Below are 20,175 nucleotides of genomic sequence, written 5' to 3' on the forward strand. Positions count from 1 at the left end.
GCTGATGTTGTTCATTTATTTAAGAAGGGAAATAGGGAATTATAGACCAGTGAGCCTCATGTCAGTAGTAGGGGAGCTATTTAAGAGGATTCTTTCATGTTATAGCTCTATACTACATATACTGTAGTCTCATCCTTTTCCTCCGTCCTGCCGATTTAAATATTTTACTGATATTTCCTTTCCCCGATGTTCTAGGTGATTAGTAGAACTAGCTCTTTCCAGATTATATTACACTATACCTGTTATATTAATTCCTGAAGCTTTGGAATACAAATTCTACTCAAGAGTTTATAGGTCTTTATTCTGATCATGGTTGAAGTAAAGGCTGTGAAAATTGAAGTAATGGCAGTAATCTAGAAATTGATTCTACAACCATCAAGTTCCTTTTTCTGACTTTGAACACTCAATGATTAGGCAGCTACCACACTGTAAATTTGGCATAATACAATTTCTAGAAATCCAAACAAGCTAGTTTTTATGAAGACCTGAAATTGCTGAGATTTTAATCAGCTTTTGCAGATTTCTACATTGCTAGTGTGGCACTCCAAACGTTTAAAAATCCAGGTTACTCGTTAAAAGAATTATACACAATATTTCAATACGTAACTTGAACTTTATTAGTTTATAGTTCAGCAAAACAAAATAAGTCAAGAATAATATTGAAACAGCAAGAAAATGTTAAAGTATCAGCAATTTTATGTTTAAAAGTTTTCAGGTTCACATATCTAAGTAAACTGCACGAGTATGAACATTATTCTTGAATGCTGTTCCATCCACGTTATGTAGAATTTCACAATACATACTTCCAATTTAAAAAAAAAGGTCTGGATGTACTTTCTCTGGAGGCTCCCATTCTTGATCATATGTAAAGCAATTACTTAGGAAAATCGTACACTCTCTCCGATACTCTCTCTCACACACACACAAACACCCAAGTGAAGTTAAAATGATTTCATTTACTCAAATTATTGGGCATACTGTTACTGCACCCCATAACCTTTTATTAAGAGATTGTTATTCCCTAAAATATCACATAGTTGGGCTGTGCTCTCCAAAGAAGATTTTCCTATTCATCTTTAAAATTAAAATCAGTCAAGGAACTGATGATTCTCAGACTTTTCCACGTAAATTTTGAAAAATTCAATTAGTTCAAATCAGCATTTCCTGTGGAGTTTAAACTACAAAATTTGAACTTGTTTGCTATCAAATTGTCTAACTTTTTTAAAAAATGACTCATCAAATCTGAGTGGATACCAGAGTTAGAATAAAGACAGAAAAAGGTATTTTGCAACTGGCTCGTTCTTAAAGATGTGTTCAGCATGGAAACACGTTTGTGGAATGTTTTGAGCCAGTAAATGATTTATAAAGATTCAACCCATTAACCTTAAAATTCCAATTAAGAGATCATAGTTTTTAATAGTATTCCCCCTCCCCCCAACAAATTGTTCAACCACTTCATGTTGGAATGCATTTCAGAAGTGGTCTGAATTGAGGTATCACCTGTACACGTGTGTGCGGGGAAAAAATCCTGTAGAGCAAAATATGACACTTCTGTTGCCATTCACTAACAATATGTTTAAATATAATTTTGAAGAAGAGATAGTTTTAAAGGTGTAGAAATGCTTGCAATGTTTAAGCAACATTGAAACTGATCTGCCTTATCCAGCACCACAATATCCCATACTATCATGGAATTACTTCAAAAAGGTGAAATGTGGGAGATTTCAAATATAAAAGTGGCAATTCAATACTATAGTATGAGGCCTGTAATTTTTGGTGATGTACAAGACATATCAATTTCAGATGCTATTTCTACTGTTATAAAACTATTGTGTGTCCAAAATTATGTCTAAATATAATGCATTTTTTCCTGTCAGGAGTTTGAATCCTCAACTGCGATGACAAGTCAGGCTCCATTCAGCCGTCTTGCTAATGTAAAGGTGGAATATAACAAGTGTGGACACAAACAAATGGTGTATGCAGTCTATTGATCATGTTTTATGCTGTCTATTGCAGACAATATGGGATAAGATTATCTTTAATTTACAGGTCATTTGTGTTGTACCATTTATATAGAAAAATAAATAAACAGAAGGGAACTCAATGCACCTGCTGAACACCAAGTTGACATATTTGGACATAATTTTGAATAAGGTATCATGTAAAATTTCATGGCCACGAGATGGGCTTTTCAAATTGTTTTATAAACCAATATTCACTTTATTCCATTCAATTCCTGGATGCCAGATGCTTCAAATGGGAACCTTCAGACTGTGTACACATTCTCTTTTTAAAAGATGGATCTTGACAAATGATTCTGAAATTTAAAAGACACAGGTCGTCAAGGGAATGAAAAATGACGATACATTATGCATTTTTCTGATCCGTCTCTGTGCTTATTCTATTCTCTTAAATACAAATGCACCGAAGTGGGTTTATTGCTTTTGCCAACAGTAACACACACCAAAAAACAATTCCATACTTTACATGAGAGTCAAGCAATAAACATTAATATAAAAAAACAATTAGGTAGCACATTGACAACAATTAATGTAGTTGGGACGGAACCCTGATCAAGTACCCAAGCAGCAACTACAAGTAATTTTCATGATAGAGCCTCACATGGATATTCTTAACTGCAGTGTCCAGTTTGAAACTGAATCAAAAAAAAGTACTGCCTCCATACAGAATAACAGGATACAGAAGGGTATAATAAAATACATCAACTGGCAAATATCATTTTACAAAACACATGAAATTGAAGTTACACAACATACTATTTTCCTCAAAGACAAGGTTTTTTGAAAACTTTAACAACAGAAAGTACATCTCATTACAATGAATTTTTACAATAATCAACTTGATTAACACTCCATGTTGCAATTACAGAAAAATAATTCTACTCTATTAAGGGCCCATCTTTTCTTATACACACAACTTATCCATGCATATGTACAGATTTTAATTTTGCTCTACTGTGCCCAGAATATTATGTAAAGGAAGTTGAAAAGCTAACCAAATACCTGGTAAATAGACCAAGCGTAACTGTCATCTCTCCTCTGCCAGATTGCATATTTTTGATGGAAAGTGTAGGGAAAAGGCCTGGATCACTGCTAAAAAGCTTAATAATAATCTGCATTTGCAAAAATCCCAGTTACAATAGTCACCGCCATTAAACAGATGGTAGTACAGCAAAGTCCCACATATAGCAAGTGAGATATACATGCTGTTTGATTTAATGATGGCGAGGACCTCAGTGAGAATGCCTTGTTTCTACTGTGAATATCGCTGTAAGAATGTTCATCTAAAGAAGTAGATGTGATAACAGCATAACCTCACAACAGGAAGACACCTCTCAATATCAAACCAAAGAACTAACCCCATAATCTTTTGTTTTAAAGTGAAGAATGTTACCAACTAAGCCAATCTGAAAACCTTGATAGGTTTGAAAAGATAGTCTCTTAAGAATCGGGCCTTGGATCTCTTGTTCACACCCTAAAAGTTTGTTTGGAGATGGTGGTGAGGAGAGGAAGAAAACAAATCAAAGCCCAGAATTAAAATTCACATAGATTTCAGTCTAATGTTGAAATTCAGTTGAAAGCAGATTAAACAACTATGAGTGATGTGGCCTAGTGTAAAAAATGTTCTTCTTGATAACATTCAAGATTCAAGCATGACAAATTTGGTCAATGAATTTGCATAATGCATTTTTTTCTGTTGAGCACAAACAGAAAAAATGGACCCTTAATATTTTTAACGGAAACACACATTGATAAAACAGAAAAAGCACTTTGTCCAACACCCCCCCCCCCCCCCCCCAACTAGCCACAAACAATATTCAGCCACGTAAATGGATACAATTTATCTCCTTGATAAATAGTTCCCGCGTTGAAATTTCAGGGTATCAAAATTCTAGCAGCAGAACCCCCATTTGTTGTCCACTTTTCATTGGATGCAACCGAGCTAATAATATTTTGGAATGCTATAGGTTTTCATTTATAGAAACCATATATCCCTATTTCTGGACCAACTATTTAAGCCAGGCCTTTTAAAAAATCTGAACCTATCCCACACATTTATTAAGCATACTGCAAGGACATAATACTGGTGTTTTCTGAGGTCTTCACCTTTTCATCTTAGAACAGTAATAGACAAGGATCAAAACCCTGAAACTAATGTACTGCCCAAGAAAGGGAGCAAAGAAAAGGGTAGTACAGTTGATGACTACTAGTATACTATATGCACTATTATGCTACTATATGCAATCAGTTACAAGGGATGTTGATAACATCCAATCAACAATTGCAATATTTTGGAGCAGGCAGGTTGAGCTAGCAAATGACAAAAAACAGGAAATTTAAAGATAATATTCCCGATAACAGCAACTCTTAAATCCCAAGTCCATGTTTTTCAGGATTTGAGAGACCTAGTCGGTAATGGCTCCAAAGTCTTTCCTTCAATTTAAATTATATCCTTCCTCCATTACACACCAGGCAACCCATTCTTTCCAAGACATCAATATCCATTTTGAAGTGTACGGAACAGCACAGAATATTACATACTTAGTTTTTATAGCTTACCAATAAGATGTGGCGTTTTTTTTGTCATAACCAAATACTTTCAAAATGCATCCTCATTGTTAACAGCTTCAAATTCCCTGGATATTTATAATGAACAATTGCATCAAAAGTTTTTCCCCCATTTTTACATAGCGCCCTCCTCCATAACGTTTTGGAATAGTGTAAATAACATTAAAATCACAACAATGCTCTACAGAATTCTAAAACTTACTGCTCATTAGTTTTCAGCGTCCTAAACTCAATTCCCCATGCACATTTATCATCCTCAAATGCTTCAAATGCAAAAATCTATCAATGTCTTTGACAAATAAATCTTATTCAAGATACCATAATTTCTATTTTACTCTTTATCTCTGCTCTTTAGCCATCCCTTGCTCAGAATAATTTTCAATTCCATGCAACAGCTGTGGTAAAACCAATTTCTCTTATGGTGCTAAATCCAGATTTGAACACAATAGATCACAAATTGGGTTTTTTTAAACTTTGAATACATTGTGCAATCTCAATCTTAAAAGTATCATTTTCCATCATTCCTTGACTACAATATTCCTACCTAACTCATGCTCCTTATGTTTAATAACTATCATTTGTACTTAAAAATAACATTATTTTTGCCAATGATCTACCTTCCCAGTCTTCTTAATCATTTTAGCCCCTTTAGACTTAACGATGTAGCACTGGCTAATTATAATCACGAGCTAACTTATGATATACCTTCGTTTACGATGTACCTTCATTTCCCTGTCAAATTTCTCCCTCCTTGTCGCTTCCAGAGAGATTAATTCCAAACAGTAGATATGGTTCCACAAGTTAGACGCACCATTGTTCTATCTCATCCAAGTGAAGTTTTTCAATTATTTCAGTCGAGTTCAGCAGGCTACCTCACCAAAACATGTCACGGTCAATTTCTCACTCACCATCAACTCTGCACTTCCAGTGGAGATTAACGAATAGTGTTTAAGATAATGAACACAATGCAACTATACTATACTTAACCAGGACCATTTAGGACAATTAAAGTGTCCTAACAATTGCTCCAGTCGTAATTATCTAGATGAGAAGGTCAAGGATTGAACACCACTTAAACACAGATATAGCAATAAGAACGATTCACCCTTTCCCCTACCACATACCCCACTTCCCCCACCCCAAATTCCACCCCCCACCCACCCAATCCAGACAAAATTAAATGCAAGACACATGCATGCATCAACCCACCCAACCAGTCAGGCTGCAAGTCACGAATTATAGATCTGCCAAAGAAATTGGAGAATGTCTGACCTTTGTGTTATTGTTGTTCCTTTTGTGCATCAACGCACCATATATAGTCTGCTTCTAAATCAGCTCTGGATAATGCAAACCTGTAGAATATACGCAAGAACTGATCCCCACATACTGTAAACTGAAGCATATCTGTTAACATTGTGACCAATTGATAAAAATCAAACCAGCTGTTTCAAAAGGAAGCACCTCATATCGCCAGTCTAAATAACCAACTGTCATTCTTTTCTTCTAACTAACTCACTTGTTTTTTACACTAATCTCAATATTTGTTGCGAGGCAACATACATGTCATATAACTGTTTTTGAAAGTTAAAGGCTCTTATAATTTTTTTAATTAAATCCACAAAATGTAATTCCAGTAACTGATTTGGTACCGTATCTTTCTGTCTTCCACATGCAAGTTTTAAATACTATTTAAGTAAAGAATAAGCATAATAAACTAACATTAAAAAGCAATAAATGTCCAATCTGAAATTTATCATTTTCTAAAAATATGCAGACTTGAATTAATTTGGTATCACTTTAAGAGTCAAGAGAACCTCAATATCGAATAAACTACATTACCTACCTCCATAGAGGCAGCACAAAACGAAAGCAGCAATTTTTCACTGGAATGTGTAGCCATAAGACAAATGGTCCAATGTACTGTGGTTCATTAATCAGATGTCAGAATGAGCGAATAATGGAGAACAGCTAAATATCTATTCATATAGGTTTGCTCAGGTGATAGAATGCCAGTTTCTCAACAATCCTGTAAAGTACTAACTAAATGCAAAGTGGACCAATTATAAAATTTATTAAAAATCGTAAATTGCTGTTGGAATAACAACTAAATTGTCATGATATGGACATCAGATGGTTAAATGCAGTGTTTCTGGGCATCCAAATGTAAGAGCACGGTTATATTTGTGCATGGAGTAATAGTGTTAGAGATAATACCAGTCTATACTGGTTTTAATCCTGAATGAAACGTTTTTAAAAAGGGATACAAAAACCAGGGAAGCTGCACCTATTGGTTCTGAAAATATATCGGTATTTGATTTCCCAGGAACACTTGGTTCCATGTAATTTTTTAAATATATGGAATGAATTTCCACAATGGAAATTGTGTTTAGTTGTTTTTGCGTCAGAGAATTGTGATTGGTTTGTGTTTCCTGGTCTTAACATTTTAATGAGTAGCTTGGATTTCAAAGCACTTCCTTGTATGGCTTCAGTCTCCACATATATTTGCCCTGAAAGTAAAAGAGATACCATTGTACTATGAACAATTGTCAAAACAACTTTGAAGGGAACAGTAAAAGTGCTCAGCCAATCAATATCACTCTGGCCTAGATAAATGTAAGTATCAAAGACACTCCAAACCAGTTAAAACCAGGTGACTGAACAATGTCTGTCAACGAGCGCACACTAATTGTATACCCAAATCACTAATATAAACCATTGCTCAAAAAGCATAATAGCATGTAAACAACAGATTCTCACTGATATAAAGGTAATGCCTCTATTGGGTAAATACTGAATCAAAAACAAATTCTTTGGTCTGACTGTCACCTCTTCATCAATCTTGAATTAAAAGGAATGCAAAACCATCTAGCCTCTATGCAGTTTAAATAGAGGATATTAGAAAAATCTTTGTGGCACCCATCTCTCTACAGTATAATGGATATACATATAGGGCAGATCAATATGGCTCTTTTTTAAATGAATGCTCTAATGGATCAGTTACAAATCAGTAAGGAAAATTTAGTATTTTATCAAAAACAAAGTGCAACCGTGCCGATTTATGGTGAACCTTTCTTCGAAGGTTTAACTGGTTGTGGAATGCCAACAAATGCAGGTCATGCAAATAATTTCCAGAACTTGACAAACATGGCTTCTTTGTGCACTTTCCCCCTCAATAAAAGATCTCCAATTGTATCCACAAAATAGTCTCTTACCCTTAAACTTTACACAAATTACAGCAGAAACACTATTTTGTTGTTAATACGAGTAGTGTGAAAGCCAGAACACAAATATTTCGAGCCTCCTCATCGAATCAGCTTAATTTAGTAATACAATCTTCTGCATTTACAGAATGTAGGCTTACTGAGATGAAAAAGATTGTGCTCAAACTTTTTGTTTGACACATGGCAAACTTTGAACTCCAAAAGGAAAGCACACAAATCTGCAAAGTTACAGATCTATCTTTACCCTAAAATCCCTAATAAATGTGTAAAGTTAACTAGCATAGCATTTCATAGGAGACTGACTAGAATAAAATTTAATTTAATGGTGTTTTCACAAATTAAGCATATTTTTTAAAAGCTGGAGGTGGCTTGCGTGCATGTCTGTTATCTCTTAAACCCAGACCTTCCAACTGATTCTCATTTCTGAATGCCTATTTAAATTTGAAGTAAATAGACTTCCCCTTGGTTTACTGGTACCTTGTATAACTCGCTGTAACAAACTTTTGTTAATTTTGGATGTTCATTGAGTCATGTTCCCTAAAATTATAAAAAATCCTTTGTACAATTAAAATTCTGAAGATTTCAGAACCAATATCCATTGCATGCCAGATCAAATGCATTTTCTGCCTTTATGCAAAAAAAGCAATGCCTAATCCCAATTTTTAAGCAAAAGATTTCTTCATTTTCAGTGATTAAAGTTTCTCCTATGTCATCTCCCCTTCATACTTCTGCCATTGAATCAATAATTTATGACCTTATGAAAGATGGCAACAAATAATCAACGTATTTGAATCCTATTGAAAATATTTAAGCTTATTTCAAAGATTCATGGAGCCAATGTATTAACTGTATGATTAGCTGTGCAGCACTGGTCATCTTTCAGCACCAGCTGGCAGCAATATGCAGAATGCTGTAAGAAAGTAACTTTATTCCTTTCAAATTGAAAATATAAGAATTCACTCTTATGCCTGAAATACCTAAACCACCAGTTTCTTCCAAGCTAAACCTTCCTACTTATCAATTTGATGGTAATTTGCAAGTTTGTTATAGCAAGGTTACAGTGTATGTATGATTCAACAGAATGTGTGAAGAATTTGTCACAAACCAAGCAAGTTAAGACTCTGAAGTGGCTCCAAATTTGTCTGCATCACCCATCCACAAAATAGATTGGAAGGTCTGCAAATATAGGTATGAATCCAGCAGTAACCAGCAAAACATGGCAATGCAATCCATTAAATTTTTCATTTTTTCTTTAAGCCAAAGGTTTTGAGCATAAAGCACCAATATTAAAATAAATCTACGAGCATAGGAACAGCTGAAATCAAGGAATTTAGTTGATCCGACACAAACTTAACTCTCTTACAACAATTCAGCTACAACAAATCTCTTATTAATGTGGGAATCAACCTATGCGATATACCACTAACTACCATCTTATTCTTAATCTGGCAGAAGAATGCCATTGATGCAGCTTCAATTAGAAGATAATTTCCTAATAGGTTAATTTTCAAGGAAAATTCAATAATTCATGGGAAATATGTTCCCATGCTCGTTATAAGATTCTGTTCCATAAAAATCAGAGGAGGTGCTCTGCCTTACCTGAGACCAATGCATTCAATCTCCTTCTGGTAAGAAACGTATCTTACCAAAACTCCATCTCTGATACTCGTGCTTCAAGTTGAAGTGCATTCAGCAAGACAAGCCTAATAGGCTAAGAATTGCTTACAAATCATTATTTTGGTTTCTTACCGGACTTGCCCATTAGGCCGTTGAAGATTGTTTTTATGTTAATTTTTTTCCCCCTCAAATACTTGAGTTTGATTTACCCAATAAATAATTTAGGGTCAAGATGACTGAAGCACTCAAGAGAAAGTTAACATTACCATTGCAACAATGAACACAACTCACATGCAAGTACACACCTGGATCATGTCAATACTGGAATAGAACCTGTATGGATGGAGAAAATAGTACACTATCACTGATAAGCAGCCTCTGCCATATTGTACTGTAGAGTTAAATCTAAAAACCATAACCATCTGGGAACTGCTGATCTAAGGGACCCCAAACCTATCAATTTGTAATCTAGCACAATTTTAAAATTCCACAATAAAGACCAACATTTAGTTAAATTCACCAAGGTCATTATAAAATGTCCAGTTCAATGCAAGAGTGTACCCATTAACCTTATCAGATGGCTCCATAGTTAAGTGACACAATTGGTATTGTAACCAATTTGTACTGAATTAAAGGTAGACACAAAATGCTGGAGTAACTCAGCGGGTCAGGCAGCATCTCTGGAGAGAAGGAATGGGTGACGTTTCGGGTCGAGACCCTTCTTCAGACTGATAATCCCACTGATAAATTATGAAGATCTACAAACCAAAATTAGTTCAAATCAGACTACCTGGCTGTTAAAACCATGACTCTTATACAATTGTTGGCTTGCCTCTTATTACGAGATCTCAATGATGCACCGATTTTAACTTTGATCCAAACAAATGGCTGGTGTTATACAATATACCACATAAGAATATTAGTAGTGGCGGAATCCACAAGTAACCCTAAAGAATCCTTTCCTTCTTCAGACAGCTAATGGAGACTTTGGTGCTGTTTGGAAAGTGCAGTCTCTTCTGACTTAAACTGACTACCAACAGGTCTTTGTGTCTGTGATGCTGCAAGCAAGATTTTAATTATACCTGCACCTCACTGTACTTATGCATATAACTATAAATTTGATCAAAAACAGATCATCTCACTGGATTTATTATAGCTTTTTTTTCTATGATGAGTAATATTATTATGACAGAAACTTCTTTTGATATGGAAACGGCCTAAAACATGTAGCCACACAATTCCTGAAAATAGCCACGCGCAAGGAGCACAAATTTATATACTGGCTCAGCTGCTTTAAGATCGGCCAGCTCAAAAGCAAGAAATTCCCATTATCACAAGCAGTCAGCTAGCTCCTACATTCCTGCCATTCTGGTAAGCACTCTAGATAAAAGGTACACTGAAAGATAGCAAGCAGCAAATTATTTGTGCACAATGGACTTCCTTTAAACTCAGGTGGATAATCTTGCACATGCAATCTGAGAGAACCACAATGCTTGAGATTACTCATTAGACTATAATGCAAATAATCCAGATGGATTAATGCATTTGTAATGTACCCTCTGTAGCCATACTGACCAAACTTGAACCAGTGTTCAGACTAGATCTTTGATTAGCAGCCAGGTATAATGTATGTTGCAAGTTTGATGCTTCCCATTTTACAGGAAGCATTTTAGGTCTTTTATTTCAGGGATGAAGTGCTGACACATTTAACTAACTAGCACATTTCATTTATATGATGCAGTGCTGCTAATCTCAAACAAAGTGTCACAGACTATGGTGAGTTCAATTATACAAATACTGTCATTAACCAAGAGAGTACAATCTAAAATGATGGACCCTCTGGCCTTTTAAAATAATGATCAGAAAGCTTTCCATTGCAAAGTGAATGAAAGTGCTTGTCTGACAAACACTGATTACATGACATTTTAAGGAATCTGATCTAATTCATTTTAATTGTAGTCTCGAATGATGGAGGTAATTTTAAACTTTTGTCAGGCTGTTCAATAGGCCATCCTTCAAAAGATGGAGTCAGAAAGGTATTAACCCCAGGCTAACTTCGAGTACGCATCTTGATCCTTATGTTCAGTACCAATATGGTACTTTGTTAATGGGGTTTTAAGTTTAACTAATTTAGAGATGCGTTAGGTAGATAAAATGCTGGAGTAACTCAGCGGGACAGGCAGCATCTCAGGAGAGAAGGAATGGGTGACATTTCGTGTCGTGCCCTTTCTTCAGACTGATTACCTCAGAGATGTATTACCTCTTTCCTATTATTACAAGGTATAGGGCTTTTATCAATGGGAAATCCACTGTGCCTGTAATGGGCAGGGAGGAGGGGAGGATGTTAAGGAGAGTTATGGTTTGAGCTGGGGTCAATGAGAATGACTCAGTTCCACTGCAAATAATACAAAGGGTAGATGCAAAACAAATTGGTAATATCTGAAAAAGCTATTAAAAAAAAGCGATACTGAGAACGCACATGACATAAAGTCGAACAAAATAACTACAAGGCTCTTCCAATCTAAGACTTGGAGATTAGGTCTGCCATTATAAACTAGTGCAACCATCTCCCTCTCTCTCTCTTACTCTCTCAAACATTCCTAAACCTATTTATAAAGGCAATTTAGCAAAATACAAACTTTTACCCCTCTTACTGAAAGCCATTAATGCTGCAATGCCATCAAATAAGTTTCCTGGTCTACTTGTATCCAAGATCAAATAGATACCCTCCAAGATCAAATAGCACTAACTTATTCTCAAAACTACCAAAACCTACTTATACCAAGCTCAATAAATTCATTGTAGTGTATTAAATAATGTCCAAAAAAACATAAGAAATTATTAAAGTATACCAGAAGATGCAGTTTAATGTAGATAAGTGTGAGGTTATTCACTTTGGAAGTAATAATAGAAAGGCAGATTATTATCTGAATGGTGTCAAGTTAGGAAGAGGGGATGTTCAACGAGATCTGGGTGTCCTAGTGCATCAGTCACTGAAAGGAAGCATGCAGGTACAGCAGGCAGTGAAGAAAGCCAATGGAATGTTGGCCTTCGTAACAAGAGGAGTTGAGTATAGGAGCAAAGAGGTCCTTCTACAGTTGTACCGGGCCCTGGTGAGACCGCACCTGGAGTACTGTGTGCAGTTTTGGTCTCCAAATTTGAGGAAGGATATTCTTGCTATTGAGGGCGTGCAGCGTAGGTTCACTAGGTTAATTCCCGGAATGGCGGGACTGTCGTATGTTGAAAGGCTGGAGCAATTAGGCTTGTATACACTGGAATTTAGAAGGATGAGGGGGGATCTTATTGAAACATATAAGATAATTAGGGGATTGGACACATTAGAGGCAGGAAACATGTTCCCAATGTTGGGGGAGTCCAGAACAAGGGGCCACAGTTTAAGAATAAGGGGTAGGCCATTTAGAACGGAGATGAAGAAGAACTTTTTCAGTCAGAGAGTGGTGAAGGTGTGGAATTCTCTGCCTCAGAAGGCAGTGGAGGCCAGTTCGTTGGATGCTTTCAAGAGAGAGCTGGATAGAGCTCTTAAGGATAGCGGAGTGAGGGGGTATGGGGAGAAGGCAGGAAAGGGGTACTGATTGAGAGTGATCAGCCATGATCGCATTGAATGGCGGTGCTGGCTCGAAGGGCTGAATGGCCTACTCCTGCACCTATTGTCTATTGTCTAAGACTCATTGCTTGGCCAGAACATTATTATTGCCCCACCACACAATTCTTTCACATTTACTTGTACTGACTTTGCAAGCAATGGTTGTCTCAATTTTGTTGGGGTTTTGCAAAACAGAAGCAATTCAGTTTGGCCTATAAGTCTGACCAAAATATTGGTGAAACACGAATACAACCTGAAGTCTAATTATGTAAGTCAGAAGTAGGATTGCATTTTTAACGCTTGTACCTCACAAGTCACATTTAGGCACAATTCTTCATCAATACAGAAGATATCGAAACAAAAACATGCAAAAAGTACAAAGTGCAAAATGTACTACATAAAATGAACGAAATAAATTTTAGCCACAAGGTACCAGCTTATTTCATTAAGGTGGGCCTGTCAAATCAGGAGTGAAATGCTGTGTGCCAGGCCCGACACGGGGTTCATTTTTGAGTTGCAAGGATCAAAAGACTACATTTTCTATTGTAGAAAAATTAGAATTATTAATCCTTGTGATGTGAGGATTAGTGTAGCATGAAAAATATAGTTTCTTTTTGAAAAGGTTTAGAAAGGATGGATAGCCTCCATCTCAATCACAGACTCTGAGATTGCATTTTTTTTTTTGTTGAAAAACAGTGAACTCTTCAGATAAAACGGATCCTTGCACATGATGCAACAGTGTAGGTTGTAACCATTTGAAATTTAATGTCTATACCTAATAAATACGACAAACAGGGACTGTTTGCCTATATTGATACTGCCACGGAGATATTAACTTTGACATGTCTCCCATCTTCTCCCTTGCTATACACTTGTGTTGTATAATGACATGATGCCAAAGCCTGACCATTAATTTTTGGATGAACGATTCGTTTGGTTTCATTTTATTTTTATTGTTTTCTTTCAAACATTTAGTCAGTAAAAAAGAATCTCAGCCCACATTCAATTTCCCCTTTAAAATGTTAAAATTAATGATCAATCGTTTCTAAATCTATTATACTCAGCTAGTTCAAAAGGCCGTTAACTAATAAAATTAAACTCAAATGTACTGTGACCAATTTTCAGTATGCAGGATCACTGCGTATTCATTGTGCATAGTGCTATTTTGGATTTGTCACTGTATGAGTAAAGTTACTCTACAGAAACAATTTTATATTCCTCTTCCCGCCTCCAACACTCACATAAACAACTGCATCTTCACCCACCATCAACTCCCCACCCTCCCATGGAAAATAATATCATTTGGAAAATACATGGGTTTTCACTGTGTGAGAAGCTATTTTCATTAACAGAGGCTGTTGATAACCAATTTATTCAAAGCTCCCTAGTTAAATCTTTTAATTTTAGTCCCCAAAAAAATCAATTACATTTGGAATAATAGTTAATGTTGGGATAACAGTTGATGCAAAAGGCATTGTGAACTCATGGCCCTATAAATGCACAATGCATATTCAAATATCAACTATCAGAAGCCAAACTTCATTGCAACTGAATTTTGTTCTGTTATGACTACTTTGATAATAATTAGTCTCTTCGGTACATTTATAGTAAATGTCCCACGGTGCCTTGCAAGTAGTTGACATGAACAAATGCTGAGGAATTATTAAGAGACAGCACAGAAGACTTGACCAAAGGAATGGAATTTAAGGACATTTTTCACGTGTAAAATCGATGGAGAGGCAAAGCAAATACAGCAGAATGCTCAGAGATCAGAACCAATGGAACAAGTAGAGCCAAATGTGAGAAGACCTATGTAGTTATAAGTTATGAGATTGCAGCATCGTGTACAGTGAGATAAGAATGTGAATGTGAAGTATTTTCCAATAAACTATTCTAAACTTGATTAAGGAGTAACAAGAAATCAGGAAATAGGGAATAATGCACAAATAAAACTGTGGAATATGTTTTTGAAGTTTAGGGCAACTTACTTGTAACTAGAGAATTGTACACACACAAGAACAACTTTGCAATAACTGAGCCTTATTTATAAGGCCTTCTGTGGAAACAATTCAGGGATATAAGTAAATAATCTTAAATGACAAATAGATAGTAGGTTTTAAAGTGCTGCTTGGGATCAGTTATCATGTAAATTCTACAAAATACCAGTAAATCTGATCTGAATTTACACAAAGAAGACATGGCCATGGCAGAGAAGGATGGGGCTCACATAAGAATAATGAAATAATTATTGTTACATGAGCACAGAGACACCAAAGAGTTGATGAATTGGTCACAAGTTGGGAGTCATTTATATACTTGTAGAAACTAATCTGAATCTTAGACAAGGTTACTAAATAGTAGTACACGTGCAATGAGGGATGGTTTTGATGGATTGATCCAGAAACACACCTTTTAAATCTGTGCTGTGTTTGACCAAGCTAGAGAAAATGGAAGATGATTCAGTTCCGAGTCATGTTCAATTCTAGTTAAATCCTGGAGAACAAAGTGTTATTTGACACTTTGGCAAATGCTATTGTGGTGCCGTCCACAGGTAGTAGCCATATTGAAGCAGTGAATCCCATGAATCAAGAGCTGAAAGAAGACACAATCAATGACCCAAGAAAGGAAGAAAGTTTAAAAGTAGGGATGTAATTAAAGCAAATAATAGTGATAATACTTTTGATTCACCCAATTAAGCAGTTAGTTTACTACAATCTGATGTGAACTTTCAGAAAGGCATTATGACAATTAAGTAGCTAGTACTAGGCAAATCCTACTCAACACAAGTAGTTGTTACTTTCAGAGCAATGTATCTTAAGCATTATAATCCAATGATCCTCCTCCAAAAAATCCAATTTGACATTCATCTCATCTCTTATAAGTCTGCTGCTCCTTCAAAGTTCGTTGTTAACAACACTATTTCTCTATTAGATGACAACACAAGGAAAAAAATCACCTTTATGAACAAGTGGATGGTTAATTGTCAAAAAATAATAATTTGCGGTGTTACATGTTGGCTCTGGGATTTCTGCTGCAACCAAAATCAATTCAGATTACTTCAACATGCCCTTCAAATTCACCCTAGCCTAATACATCATTTCAGAAACTAACAGGCAATAAGAAAATGGATAAATGATTAGTAATTTGAATGAAAAGGAAAACTACATACATGCTTATCACAAAGTATCTAAAACTATTTACAAGCCACAAACAAAACAAATAATTCAATGAACACGATGTATAAATGTGCCTTCATTTTAACCAGTGACAGACATTAACTGATACTAAAGCCTCATCCTTACTCCTTTGTATATCTTTCCCAAAGTGGACCAAAAAGGATCACCAACTCAGGGCCAGGAAGGCGGAACGCAATACTGTCATTACAAAAAAATAGTTCATTTTACAAAGAGAAATAGATAAACATAAATATGCCAATAGAACAAACAACAAAAAGACCAAAATTTAGTATCAATTTAACTTTTGGACTCTCTTGCAACATTTGTAAGCAAACGATTTCACTTTCTACAGAATCTTTTTCTGTATTTTTCCCGCTATAATTTTTGATTCCACAACACTGATCAAAACATCTCCACCACATGTTTCTTTTCTGTTCAGCTTCCCTTTGATCCATTTGGTCCACTGGGGTTGTTTGGCCATTTACAAAAGAGTCATTTGCTGACAGAACTTCATTACACTGTGAAGTCATAGATTTAGGATCACCGTGTCCGGGCATTAAAAGAACCAATTCTATTCGATCAGCTGGTGGAGAGCAATCATCATCTTTTTGTTTACATTCAGAAATTTCTGCACATCTGATATCATCACCACATTTTGCCATGCTTTTTTCTGTTAATTTATCAGATTCTTCTCCAAGATCACGTAGCCTGATTTCTGTGTCTCTTAATGCCCAGAATGTGGTGGTGCTAATCAAATCCCTGGCAGGAGGGGGAGTTAGCAGACTGACTATGACTGCTATAATGATGGTAATCCAAAACAAAGCTGCTGCCAAATACATGTAATGGATGTTTCTGATAAAACTTGGTCTGGTATCAGACTGGTCACATTCTGGCACATGATACACAAAAGCAAGAATCAATCTTGAAATTCCCAAAATTGATGCAACCAACCCTCCACAGAAAGCCCCCTGCTCGTTACAGCGTTTCCAGAAAACACCAAGTAGGAACACTGCTGCCACAGGTGGCGTGAGATACCCTGCTACCTCTTGGATGTAGAGATACATTTGTCCTCCTTGCATTTCTACAATTATAGGAACCCAGGCAATACTTATGCCCACCATGAAAACTACAAATAAACGACCTACCATCATAAGTTCCCGGGAGCTGGCAGCCTTTCGAAGATGCTTGTAGATGTCAAGGGTGAATATTGTGCTGGCACTATTGAATATAGAATCCAAATCACTCATTAACGCTGCAATCATTACTGCCATCATGAGGCCACGAAGACCCACAGGTAAGATTCCCAACACCAGGCGTGGGTAAGCAATATTCGAGCAACCTGCACTGCTGCCACATACTTGCATGCAGTGTTCTGGATTAATGCAAATTATCTCATTGGTAAAGAGAATCCTGGAAATCATTCCTGGAATGACTATGATGAACATGGGCAAAAGCTTTAGAAAACCAGCCATCAGAGTGGCTCCTTTGGCGTGAGCGATGTTCTTTGCTGCCAAGACTCGCTGCACAATGACTTGGTCAGCGCACCAATACCAAACAGAGGCTGGTGTTTGACCCAACAGAAAACCAGGCCAAGGAATATCCTCATCAGTTGGTTCACGCAGCATCCTCAGAGAATCTTCTTTTGGATGGATACGGCAAGTGTTCGTGGAACTTAGATTGAAGGAAGCAATGATTGCAGTAACATTTGGAGTGGCGAGCATATATCTTCGTTTCATTTCCTCAAAGCCTCCGACCTTGACTATACCAACAACCATCAGTGTTAAAGCTCCACCGATCATAAGAATGGCCTGTAGAACATCCGTGTAGATGACAGCCACAAGTCCTCCTGTGACAGTTAATACTGCAGTCAATCCAATCAAAACGATGATAGAGAGATATAGATCCCAGCCCAGTGATGCTCGGATGAACAGTGCTCCGGCATACAAGTCAACAGAAAGCTTTGTAAAGACATACAGTAGCAAGGACAAGAAAGCAAAATAAATTTTTATTCTATTACCACCATAACGTTTGGAAAGGTATTGTGGCATGGTATACACACCAGATCTAATATAGACTGGGATGAAGACCCAACCTAATACCTGCAAAAGTAACATTGCATTGAACTCCCAGGCTCCCACTGCAAAACCACTGGCTGCTCCAGATCCTGCTAAACCAATAAAATGTTCACTGCCAATATTGCTCACAAACAATGAAGCACCTACTGCCACCCAGGTCATGGAGCGTCCTGCAAGAAAGTACCCACTCACGGTACTTCTGTTGGATTTCCACATTACAAAAAATCCAATGCTCAATACAAGAACAAAATAAAATCCTACAACAGCTAAATCAGCTGGTTCCATAAAGCCAAACATTTTGTTACAGTACAGATGTAATTCAATCCACAAACGTTATTAAGACAATGACCAATCCTGTTGACAGCGACAAAAGAAAAGGGGAAGAATGAACAATACAGAATGGCAAAATACTTTGTCCTTTGGTTTCTGCCCTGAACGAAATTATGGGATTCCAGTTGTACAGATATTGGGATGGCAACTACAATTATCTTGTTAACTTCACTTCTGACTATTTCTCATGCTCTTTATAGTAGCATTCCACAAGACTGCCAGTGCTTAATTTGTTGGTGTTGAATTTCTTAGCTGATGCTGACAGGTCTAGTGAGGAATAGAGTTACAACCCTGTAAAACAGCAAAGACAAAAGACTGTATTAGAATTACACTTTCACCAGGCATATATAAATAAAACTAAAGTGGCTTGAAAACCAATGTACAAGTGCCTTTCAACATTTTGATACACAACATAACAAAATAAACAAGGTTTAAAAACATAAAAGGAGATGCTCTAATGGTCAAGGATTAAAACTATAAAAAAATGTTGAACACTTTGAGTCAAATTTTGCATTCAATGTTGAAGGGTTCATGCATGCCACTGACTTCGAAGAAAGCTGCCAAAGATTTAATGGGCTCCATATCAACTTCTCCTTTTCATTCCTGGCTTTTAGTCTGGCATTATCTAAGGGGATTAGTACATTGAATTCATTAAGCAGGTCGGGGTCCAATTTTGAGGTGGTAAATTGGGAAGTAAAAAGCAGAGATGACATTTGAAAGAATGCATTAGATTGAACATGCCCAAAACTAAAAACTGATTTTATGAGAAAATTTTAAAACTTCATTGAATGGAGGATTGACACGCCACATTTAGTTTCCAGCACTGGAAAGGTTGTTCAGTAGAATTGTTACTCAATTACCTCTCATTCAACAAAGCCCAATAAATTCAATGCTGCTGATGGTGAAAATAGAGCACCAAAATTATTTACCTCAAATTGGCGATGTGTTGAATTCATGTCATTTGTGGGAGAGGAAATGATACTAACAACACAGTTTTCTCCATATTCAATTGGATTACTGACACCACCAGTCTTTGAACAATATTAACATATACTGAAATGTTCATTGTTATCATCAAGTTCCAGTTCCATAGCGAAACAAATCTCATGGCTTTCTTTTACAGCACATGTAGGAAATAGAATGTGCTAATAGATACCTTCAAATTATATGGTTCAATTATATGGTTCAGAAGATGGAAATAAAATTGGAATCACTAAGATAGTTATCAAACCAGTAACTTTATGCAAACAAAAAAATATCCTTATGCTTGATCAAAGGAATATAATTGCAAGGCATTATTATTTTAGGTAAGCAATTTGCCGGAGACTAATTCTATTTCATTAACATTATTTCGTTAAATTTTAAAAATGAGTTAACAAAATTTTTCTTAGATTTATTATTATAAAATTGGATTTAATAAAAGCTTCCACAGATATATGCACATGATGTATTGCAGGTTCAAACCATCATTTCAAGAAACAGTAGTTAAAATTATAATTATTATGTGCTGTTGTGGCATACGTGACTATATACCACAGGTTAAAAAGGTAATGGACACATTCA

At 36.2% G+C, this 20,175-nt stretch overlaps 1 protein-coding gene across 18 annotated transcripts in view; it reads right to left on the reverse strand.

Moving 5' to 3' along the window:
- Positions 1-627: 627 nt before the first annotated feature.
- LOC144599000 (sodium/myo-inositol cotransporter-like) overlaps positions 628-20,175 on the reverse strand; it is a 34,687-nt gene continuing 15,139 nt past the window's right edge. For 5 of the 18 annotated variants that reach the window (XM_078409700.1, XM_078409704.1, XM_078409702.1 and 2 more), the window contains one exon: positions 12,619-18,903. In XM_078409700.1, the coding sequence (XP_078265826.1) occupies positions 16,432-18,579 (2,148 nt within the window). In that variant the 5' untranslated portion in view covers positions 18,580-18,903 and the 3' untranslated portion in view covers positions 12,619-16,431. Of the gene's footprint in view, positions 2,318-5,754; positions 9,761-12,614; positions 18,904-20,175 lie in introns of those variants that run through there. The other 13 variants (XR_013547948.1, XR_013547946.1, XR_013547942.1 and 10 more) reach the window with 12 other exon arrangements.

The sequence above is a fragment of the Rhinoraja longicauda genome, chromosome 12, assembly GCF_053455715.1.
Source record: "Rhinoraja longicauda isolate Sanriku21f chromosome 12, sRhiLon1.1, whole genome shotgun sequence".
In the NCBI taxonomy this organism is placed as follows: Eukaryota; Metazoa; Chordata; class Chondrichthyes; order Rajiformes; family Arhynchobatidae; genus Rhinoraja; species Rhinoraja longicauda.